Source organism: Schistosoma haematobium, chromosome 5, assembly GCF_000699445.3.
Source record: "Schistosoma haematobium chromosome 5, whole genome shotgun sequence".
In the NCBI taxonomy this organism is placed as follows: Eukaryota; Metazoa; Platyhelminthes; class Trematoda; order Strigeidida; family Schistosomatidae; genus Schistosoma; species Schistosoma haematobium.
This window is the reverse complement of record NC_067200.1, coordinates 16,233,158-16,244,649: the sequence shown is the minus strand read 5'-3', so window position 1 is coordinate 16,244,649 and position 11,492 is coordinate 16,233,158. Positions and strand designations below refer to the sequence as shown.

At 34.4% G+C, this 11,492-nt stretch overlaps 1 protein-coding gene across 3 annotated transcripts in view; it reads left to right on the top strand.

The window, feature by feature from the left end:
• The first annotated feature begins 531 nt into the window (after positions 1 to 531).
• MS3_00009248 (uncharacterized protein) overlaps positions 532 to 11,492 on the top strand; it is a 37,054-nt gene continuing 26,093 nt past the window's right edge. Inside the window, exons 1-5 of one of the 3 annotated variants that reach the window (XM_051217587.1) lie at positions 532 to 720; positions 759 to 839; positions 5,550 to 5,720; positions 6,744 to 7,061; positions 9,754 to 9,924. Coding sequence is in view for 2 of the 3 variants with exons in the window: in XM_051217588.1 (XP_051065005.1) it covers positions 785 to 839; positions 5,550 to 5,824; positions 6,744 to 6,854 (441 nt within the window). In the remaining variant the exon portion in view is untranslated. Of the gene's footprint in view, positions 721 to 758; positions 840 to 2,350; positions 2,414 to 5,549; positions 5,825 to 6,743; positions 7,062 to 9,753; positions 9,925 to 11,492 lie in introns of those variants that run through there. The other 2 variants (XM_051217588.1, XM_051217589.1) reach the window with 2 other exon arrangements.

Sequence of the window (11,492 nt, the reverse complement as noted above, 5' to 3'; positions counted from 1 at the left end):
CCCCGATAGAAACACTATTTTGAGGCATTACTTGTCACTACCAAGGGTATGTCAGGTGGTAATCACAAGCGACAATTGATGTGACATAGTGAGAAGCAAAATCAGTGTCACAGCATTAAGAATTCCCACCAGATATATCTACGCGGTGGTGACGGTTAAAGACCCTGAATGACATACATGGCTCAGAATCGTTTGCTAAGGAGCAGGTGTATCCACTCTCTGTGTTCTCCCAAATTCTAATCTTTTGAATTCTTCAAGTCCCTTTCTTTTTTCTCTTTCCAAATTTATTTCACTGGATTATACTCCTTGAATAATATCTTCAAACCCCAATCTTTCGGATTACTGCTTATACTCTCAATACTTCTACCACTACGGGAGTGTGAGTGCTGTGCACACATTGTGATACCACTTATCGCAGTTGTCACACTGAATTCCATCATCCACTGGAAAAAAGCATGCAGGTCTTCCACATGGCATCACTTTCATCACTTGACGGATGGATGTTACCAGACAGTGTACCTAAATTCAAATCAAATTCAAAGTTGTCTTGAATTGACCGCTTCTGCAAAACCTTGCGATTTGTCGAGGTGACGCACGAATCGTTGTACAACAGATTGACCTTCAAAAGCTCAGTAACCTTCGTCAGTAGACGGTGCTACATCGTTGGCTTTGACTTATAGATTGAACGTGTGTCTTGTATCGATGTAGTCCCTTTTCTCGGTAATGTGGGTTTGAAATTATAACTTATCTTTTCAAAGGAAAACTTATTCATCTACGTACATTGATGTCTATTATTTGGCATATTTACTTGATACTGTTCGTCTCCAATCTTGATTGTGGTGGGTAATATTGTTCAATACATATCTGAGACTCCATATGCTACTACTTAATGATATCAGTATTTTACTTTCTTGTTACATATACTCAGTTCCCCGGTAATGTATCCAGTACTTTTGTCCAGAACAAGGACTTTAAAGTTCTCAATTGAGAACACTAGGAATGTTACTGCAGTAGCATTACAAACGATCTCATGAGATCAGGAATTAAGAGGGATGGTGTTGTATCTTAAGTATATGGAATGTCTATTACTGAAACATTTCTTCTGATAGCTTTAGAGATAAATAATGGATTCAAAAGGCTGTTATTGTGCACCATATAGTTGATTATGTTATTTCTAGCTGCTTCTATTGAATATTATATTGTAGGTGTATGGCATTGTCAGTTTTGTCAATACTTTCCAGTTTTGTGTTTGCAAACTGCAGAAAATGTAAGATACTATCCTCATGGAATTCGAAAGTTTTCGTGTGTGTAAGAATTCGTAGTTATTTAAGTTACCCTAAAACTATTAACCTAATTTTCAGTGGTGTATTTCACTTCTTATATTCCTCAATTGTTTTTGCAATTTCCCATATGGTTCATAAGTGTTGTCGTTACACTGGTGCTTTTACACATGAGAAAAGACAATATATTCAGAAGAGCTAATAAAATACTGTCATACGTTTGTCAAACGATCACATGAATCTCTGTTACTTAGATTTCCGGTAAAGAAATTTGAACTGTGGTCATAGTCGCATTCCTGAAAGCAGTTATTCACAAGTTAGAATACATAATTTATCCTAGGTTAGTTAGGACAATTGTAATTCATAAATGTAGGTATAATGCTGTTACTTATATGACTATTGTAGTCTTGCCAACCCCGATAGAAACACTATTTTGAGGCATTACTTGTCACTACCAAGGGTATGTCAGGTGGTAATCACAAGCGACAATTGATGTGACATAGTGAGAAGCAAAATCAGTGTCACAGCATTAAGAATTCCCACCAGATATATCTACGCGGTGGTGACGGTTAAAGACCCTGAATGACATACATGGCTCAGAATCGTTTGCTAAGGAGCAGGTGTATCCACTCTCTGTGTTCTCCCAAATTCTAATCTTTTGAATTCTTCAAGTCCCTTTCTTTTTCTCTTTCCAAATTTATTTCACTGGATTATACTCCTTGAATAATATCTTCAAACCCCAATCTTTCGGATTACTGCTTATACTCTCAATACTTCTACCACTACGGGAGTGTGAGTGCTGTGCACACATTGTGATACCACTTATCGCAGTTGTCACACTGAATTCCATCATCCACTGGAAAAAAGCATGCAGGTCTTCCACATGGCATCACTTTCATCACTTGACGGATGGATGTTACCAGACAGTGTACCTAAATTCAAATCAAATTCAAAGTTGTCTTGAATTGACCGCTTCTGCAAAACCTTGCGATTTGTCGAGGTGACGCACGAATCGTTGTACAACAGATTGACCTTCAAAAGCTCAGTAACCTTCGTCAGTAGACGGTGCTACATCGTTGGCTTTGACTTATAGATTGAACGTGTGTCTTGTATCGATGTAGTCCCTTTTCTCGGTAATGTGGGTTTGAAATTATAACTTATCTTTTCAAAGGAAAACTTATTCATCTACGTACATTGATGTCTATTATTTGGCATATTTACTTGATACTGTTCGTCTCCAATCTTGATTGTGGTGGGTAATATTGTTCAATACATATCTGAGACTCCATATGCTACTACTTAATGATATCAGTATTTTACTTTCTTGTTACATATACTCAGTTCCCCGGTAATGTATCCAGTACTTTTGTCCAGAACAAGGACTTTAAAGTTCTCAATTGAGAACACTAGGAATGTTACTGCAGTAGCATTACAAACGATCTCATGAGATCAGGAATTAAGAGGGATGGTGTTGTATCTTAAGTATATGGAATGTCTATTACTGAAACATTTCTTCTGATAGCTTTAAAGATAAATAATGGATTCAAAAGGCTGTTATTGTGCACCATATAGTTGATTATGTTATTTCTAGCTGCTTCTATTGAATATTATATTGTAGGTGTATGGCATTGTCAGTTTTGTCAATACTTTCCAGTTTTGTGTTTGCAAACTGCAGAAAATGTAAGATACTATCCTCATGGAATTCGAAAGTTTTCGTGTGTGTAAGAATTCGTAGTTATTTAAGTTACCCTAAAACTATTAACCTAATTTTCAGTGGTGTATTTCACTTCTTATATTCCTCAATTGTTTTTGCAATTTCCCATATGGTTCATAAGTGTTGTCGTTACACTGGTGCTTTTACACATGAGAAAAGACAATATATTCAGAAGAGCTAATAAAATACTGTCATACGTTTGTCAAACGATCACATGAATCTCTGTTACTTAGATTTCCGGTAAAGAAATTTGAACTGTGGTCATAGTCGCATTCCTGAAAGCAGTTATTCACAAGTTAGAATACATAATTTATCCTAGGTTAGTTAGGACAATTGTAATTCATAAATGTAGGTATAATGCTGTTACTTATATGACTATTGTAGTCTTGCCAACCCCGATAGAAACACTATTTTGAGGCATTACTTGTCACTACCAAGGGTATGTCAGGTGGTAATCACAAGCGACAATTGATGTGACATAGTGAGAAGCAAAATCAGTGTCACAGCATTAAGAATTCCCACCAGATATATCTACGCGGTGGTGACGGTTAAAGACCCTGAATGACATACATGGCTCAGAATCGTTTGCTAAGGAGCAGGTGTATCCACTCTCTGTGTTCTCCCAAATTCTAATCTTTTGAATTCTTCAAGTCCCTTTCTTTTTTCTCTTTCCAAATTTATTTCACTGGATTATACTCCTTGAATAATATCTTCAAACCCCAATCTTTCGGATTACTGCTTATACTCTCAATACTTCTACCATCATGGGATTTGAATCGACAACTGCACCTATGTGCTAATATGGTGTGGCGATTCGAAGTTCTACGTTGTTACTGACTGACGTGGTGTTGAGTCGGTTTCATTCATTCTTATCGTTTACTAATTTATCCTCTTTCTCCTTCCGGAACATGATTCCACTACAAGTTAGGCCCCTATTTATGTGTATGCTTCAACAAATTTGTTAATTAAATTTTCTCTTAAATTTCCTTCCGATTGTTTTACCACTAAATAGTTTTTAGCTAAAGATTGTTATTCAAATTCCAGACATATTGAGAGGCTTCGCTTTTAATTACTACGTACATTTTTATTTAACGTTACTAATTCAAGTGAAAGCGAAATGTCTGAGTTCTGATCGGAACGAGTACAGTATTTTGTGAAATATTTGTCATCTCATCAAATTTGTGTGAGGGCTGTGATACTACTCTGGTTCCCAAACCGAAGCAGGTGACCTTCTTAGGGGATACCACACCCAGAGAGCAGTTTCGCTCTATGCTTGTGAAACCTGGCCTCTCCGGATTGAGAATGTTAGACAACTCTGTGTTTGATCATCGTTTTCTCCGAAGGATTGCTAACACCCAGTGGCAATACCATGTCAGTAATGCAGGAGTTCGCCATCGTGTGTTCGGGTGCAGAGACGATAATTCAATTGGTGTCACTATCTTGGAACACCGACTTCGATGACTTAGACATGTTCCACGAATGACATTCTGGAGAATTCCTCGTCGTGCATTATTTTTTTACTTTGGGACTGGTTGGAAAAATCGGAGAGGTGGTCAGTGTATGACATGGTGTTGTGGTATGAAAGAAAGCTGTACGGGACTGGCTTCTGTTTGTCCTTCAGAACTCTCTGGTTGAGGTCCTATCGATGATGTAACAGTGGCTAGAGACGTTATCATATATGGGTGAGAATAGAAGCCAGTGGCGACATTGCTGTCACTTTCTTTTACTTTCTTCATAAAGAAATGAACTTGACTTCTTCAACTGAATGAATTTTTTCTGGTTGTACATTTCTATTTCCTCCATTTTTATTACTATTTCACTACCATGCACTAATTTGTGGTCGGTATTGTCCTTTTTTTCTTTTTACACACACCTTACATTTTTTATCTCTTCCCATTCTCATTATTATTGTGTGGCGCATATGTATCTGATGCCCCCCTGTACCAATATTTGCGTTCAAATAAATAAATACTAATTCAGCGTTTGATGCGATCATGTATTATAAAATGGAGTTTGCTACAAGAAAACATTATTATTATTATTCTTACCTTATTTGATCTTTATTATGATATCGATATATAATATAGAGAGTGATATACAGTCATATTTGAATTGTTTATAGGTGTATTAAAATCAGTAAATAATATGAAAGCCTCTGTATTACTTATGAACTTTTAGTTGATTATACTGTTTTACATATTTTTCTATGCCTAGTATATTAGTTATTTGCTTATATGTTTTTACGCTGTCTCCTAAAAATATTTCAGAAAACGGATATACGATTCAAAACCATTAAAAAATATTCACAAACATGTTGATTAGGTTTTTCATAATGAATATTGTATGAAATTAAAGCTAGTCTTCAATCAAACGATATATTTAGATACACTGACCCTTTTCAGAACTTGATAAATGTGTGTACGAAAAACATTTGGTTGCACCTACACAAACACCAATAAAAAACGTGTAAAAGACGAGGAAATCTGATCTTTCTATTTATCACCTACATTTATTAAATATTTCATCATTCTACCTTATTTTGTTTCATCTATCAGAATCTTCCTTTAATGTGGCACTGAATGCAAGCGATCCCGTTGGTTCAACATTTAATCAGAGTTTTACTTATGGTGTGACCAATACTGCTCCTGATGCTTCTACTAATTTTTCTATTACTGCCACTGCCACCACAAATTTTACCACTACTACTGATGGGTTTAATCAGTCGAGTAAGTTAAGGATTGTCCACAATTTCCAATCCAGACATATGTTATTTTATGTTGTGCACTGTATAATTGCAATGTGGAGCGAATATTTGACAGGACATTCAATGGTAGGTTGATTGAGCCGTGTAGAAACTGACATTCAAAGAAGGTTGAGGTTTTTTCATGCAGGTATCATAGTGACATTAATGATAATAGTAATTTACTTGTTATTATCAGTTGACAAATGACTAAAGTGACAAAACAGATCGATTCAGTGGTAAGATGTATATTTCTGTGATATCAATTTTTAGTGTCGCCCATCTTTGATTGATTTACACTTCCATGTATTATTGTAGCTTTCGTAAGAGTCGTTTGGTAGAATGTTTTAGGCCTTACATTTTATCAGTTCCTGTTGGTTTGTGCTGAGTGTGTGCATTATTCCAGTTTATGTTCCTCAGTTCACTCGTATTCTTGGTTCTCAGATGTCATTTAATACTGTCGATTAATGATTTCTTTGGAGCAGCTGAATGCACTTTTTCTGTCTTCAAAATCTTGATTTTAATGTTATTTCATACCTTTATTTCGATATCGCTTACTAATTTTAAGTTATATTTCTCATATTTTGCTTTTTATTGTATATCACTTTATTCTCTGTTTTTGTTGTTGACTTCTGTCTTTGTTAATATGAGTCAATATAACCCATATCGACGCACATACGTCCTAGATCCTAATTTGTTTACTACTGATTAGCTAAACCGGATATTTTTGTCTTCACTAGCTTAAATGCGAGAACAGAGCGTTATCTGAAGTTCGTTTATTATGACGTAGAAGACCCTAGTTTTTTGGTTACTTTGTCAAAGTGTTATCTTCCCGAATATTTTAAATGAAGTAACATGGAATTCAATACAAAGAATTTGACTACACTGAATCGTGATTTTAAAGAAATGTTTTACTTTAATTAGATTTTGTTTAAAGTGATATTGACTTTCATCTCCAGAAATTTAGATTTCTTAAAAACTTAATTTTCTGAATCTCATATTTTCATAGAATTCTGTCATCATTCAAAATTGTTACCTCCGGAAAATGTCACAATCACCAATGTCACATCTGATTCCTTCGATGTTAATTGGAATTTACCACGTCTTTATAATCGGCTGAATAAAGTTGTCTACGAAATATTGGTAAATAGTCCACAAAGATTACCAATAATCATTAAAAATGTCTCAAATTGTTTTCAATTAACAAAAAGGATTATAAATTTAACATCATGTTGGTTTTATATTATACAAATCAAAACACATGATATGTTATGGATGAAATCAAGTGATTGGTCAAATCCAGTATTTACAGCTACATTATTACCACGTATGTCTTTAAGTCAACAGTTATCTAAATTTTTCATATTGCGCGGAAGTGAGAGTTACGTCTTTGAGATACGACTGAGATGTTTACCAGATTACAATTATTTGGTGTCAAATTTCAGGATAAGCTTAAACTAGCTGGTGAACCATTAAAAGTCAGGAAGCACTGAACAGTTTATTTGCCCTGGTTTAAAACACATTAGAAGTGGACACTTACTATTTCAGACTTTGAACTTACAATTCAAGCGGTCAGTACCATATTTTAAGATCACTGGGTTGAAACCCAACGGTTCACGTTCTTAACTTATGCTAATCCTCGATATGACCATTGACTATACATTCCTATCTTATAACTTACTGCAGTAGTTTTAACTACTGTACATTAATTGTAACATATAATAACACTGATCAAAGTGTCAAATACAGTTCAGCTAAAAGACCACAAGTTACTGAAGAGGTTTACCTCGTCTTTGTGTATTGCTCCACAATGATACATCTGCTTGTCTGAAATTATTCTGGTGAATGACCCGCATAGTTAAATGCCGAATAGTTATGAATATGTTAATTTAGTGCATGAAAATATTATGAACTGTCCTACTATTCGTTATATGAAATGTCTACTGAATTTCTAAGCTTAAATTAATCAAATGTATTAGTATGTGGTTTTGTGGAGATTATAAAATTTTCAGTTTTTAAATCACAAAGTAACCTGAACTGTTAGTTGATTCAAGTTAGACATTAAAACCGCTGGATTACGGCTCAGTGATCAACGTTTACTCGCAAAAGTTTATGCTCTGGGTTTGATTCCTTTTGGCGGCATCGTGGATGCTCATTGCTGAGGAGTTTATACTACAACAAAACAGATGTCCAGTGTATCCCGGATTTTAATTACGGTCTAGCCCAGATCAGTTCGTGATTCGAAAACCATAGATAAATATAATATTCTTTATCTATTTATTCGGAATAGTGATGCAAATTAAAGTCGAAAATCATTAGGATGTATCTAACATTTAACACTCAATTTATGAAATCATTCTTCTTACAAAGATACTAAATTTGTCCAGTGCTTAGATCCATCGACACTTTTCCGATGATGAGTATCACCACAGATTATGATATCAGTACAGGGGATCATGAAAAGTCCATGCGCAACGGATAGTTGTTTCATATTCACGTTTACGAGTGAGTGAGTACTCACCTTTTCATTTAAAGTAGTATTTACAACCCTCATTACTAGGTTTCAATGCAGTGTTTTTTGTTTACTAAATAGGGATTTTATGGTTCATAGTTCCAAATTTAATCCAACTTTATATAATAGAGCAGCGATTATTTAACATCAAATTCATCTAGCCTTACACTAAGTATACAAAGATAAAAGTAATTTAATATTGTCGTTTAAGAAACAACTTAAATTTACATTACAATTACAAAATTTAGAGGAAACTACGATAAACGAATCAAGTTAACTGCAATAAATGTTATTTGTAAAAAAAGGCTAAACAGGTTATAAAATTGTGAGAATTAGTTACTCGTACTGAACTGTGAATAAAAAATATCCATTCTCTAATTATTTTTACTCGTATTTGTGACTGTCCTTAATGTTGGTGTTTAGAGTATCTTGTTTATATAATAGTGTACAAGTCTAATATCAGATATATCTAAACTACCGGTTACCGTTTTTCAGAACCGATTACTTATTATGAATAGCAAACTAACTGGTTACGATGATTGTCGACGTCAGACAAACAATACAGAAAATACATCAAATTTACATTTCCCGCCAAATACATGAATACTATATCGTGTATTGTAGTATCATGCTAGCTTCACTTTCCAAACAGTCAACGGGAAATGCCATAAACTGAAATTCAACGGGGATATTTCACAAAGTTTATCTTCTAAATCCCAGTAAACCCGGTAGTATCTTTCTTCGTAAATAACATGCATCATGATTTATGGAAAAAACCAAACATTCTGAAGTATAGAATATCTTAAACTTGGGATTAACTGTGTTCAGAAATTCGACAGTGTAAGTGCTTTTTGACTAATGAGTATCTATCGACAGTATAATCATGCAGAAGAACTCCCGTTAATAAGCTTACTACTAGTATGTATTCATATATTAACCACAGTCCAATGGGCATTCTGTATCATAAGATTAGTAAATTTCTGTTAGTAAGAAAGGAAATTTATAGAGACTTTTTCATTCAAATCCAGATTTCAACTTCAGTTCGTTCGTGATATATTGTAATTCACACCTTTGAGATATAACTCAAAAACTCTCAGTATGGTTGACACAATGGGTAATGGCTTCTCGCTATAACTTTGTACCAAGAGCCTTAAATCATTTGTTCGGTGACCGCTTTCCATTTGGTATGTTTTTAGGTCGTAAAATCTAAATTTAACTAAGTAGTATTAACCATACATAGACTGGTTTATTTCTATAATTAATTTTCTTAAATGTTTATCTTAAGTATTCCAAGTGATTATATAATATCTAGATAAACACGATCAATGTATAATGCATTCTCAACTAACGTAGCATAGCGTAAATACTAAATAATAAACCGAAATATTATTGTACCTTAATGCGGTTCTGTGCTTCTCTCTTAATTATGTTTTATTATATTTCAACTGATGTTGCTCCAATCCAAATCATTTCTATTTGTTTACTTATATTTATTTAATCAACTTAGAACATGTCGTTCAAAGTCATTTTGAAGTAGAAAATATGTCTCCAACTATTAAAAAAGTGAAGTGGAGTAAATTTACTGTGCCTAATGAATGTATGGCACTTATTCAATTATTACAAATGAATGAAAAAACCTTCATTGAGTTAATTACCAGTGTGGCAATAAACGAAACAGGTAGTCATTTCCATAGTTTCTATAAACATTAATAAGTTTTACTATACTATTAGGAGAGATTTGTGGAGATTGTTTAAACAGTTTATCATAAGAGTTTATTTAAACAACCTCTGAGAACCTGGGATCAGCGGTAAATGTTTTTCCGTAGTGGGAGAATACTCGGTCGTGCCCACCTATGAATCCTTGATGTATTAAGCTGACAACTCATGGGTTTCTAGTTGGAGTTCAATAGGTGATTGGTTGTTTACCTAGTCAGACTAGTAGATAGTCTGACATTTTCCTACCCTTATTATTATTGTTATTTTAATCGGTTGTTGATGTGGAAATATACTCACATTCTAGTCGGACCAATCAAATATGCTTGGTCCGAGTCATGTTGATGTCCTGTAGAATAGACACTGGGAGGGTATCTAGTGTAGATATTCGTTTAAGGTAAATTATTGTCCCATTGGTGTTAGGAAGAGAGAAGTGCGTTGCTTCAATAAGCTACCTTTTTAATTCCAGCAGAATTCAGTTTGCAATATATGAACTATGTTTAAATTTTAACAGTTGAGTTCATGAATCAATTTAAGCCAGACCATCATTGAAAACGTGGAGGCACTGGATGGCCGTTTCGTCCTAGTGTGGGACTCCTTAGCAGTGCGTATCCACGGTCCCGCACGTGTTATTCAAACCTAGGACCTTCGGTCTCGTGCGCGAATGCCTAACCTCTAGACCATTGAGCCGGAAGCCAACGCACCATCCAATGCTTCCAGGCTTTAAGTAGTGGTCTAGTTTAGGCTGATTCGTGAATTCAACTGTTAAAATACTATAATCTCCACAAATCCCCATACTGATATGTTTTGATTGTAATTTGTCAGTTAGATCGTGATTTAAGTTTCTATTAGTAGTTAATTTGGTTAGCAATTAAGTTTAAACAAATACTAAAAGCACGTCTTGCTTATTACTAGTAATATGTGATCTCTTGTAGCTACGAATATTTTAATAAATGTGAAAGACGTCTATAAGTGAATAATTTTTCGAGTGACCCGTCACTAACTACTGGGTGAAGATAGACATCCTCCTGTGCTAAATTGTGAAATATTTTATAATATTAGTCTCACTGTAATTTTGTTTGGACTCCACACTGTGTGACTCCTCTGTAATTTATGTGAACAAAATGTGGTTCTCAGTCGTTTGGTTTGATATTGTGTAACTGTGTATCACGTTATCTAGTTTAGCAGTCTAATTATCTAGTGTGCTCATTGTATTATCTAGAATATTGTCGTTCCATCTGGGATTCCTTATCAGAAGGCAAGTTTTCGTTATTTTTACGGTAAATCAAGTAGTTAATTAGTGGAGTCGATTCAAACGCTGCTATTATGAGAGTTAAATAATAAATTACTTGTAAAAATCTCTACGTTGAATTATTTCGTTTCTAGCATCCATCAAAATCTAATATTGCACGTCTACTATCAAACCTGTTTAAGAGCAATGTTCTAATGCTTTATTGAAAAAAATATGCATGCTCTGTATACAAGAATCTAACGAGTTTTACATTTTCTCGCTTTTTATTAATTTCTGTTGGT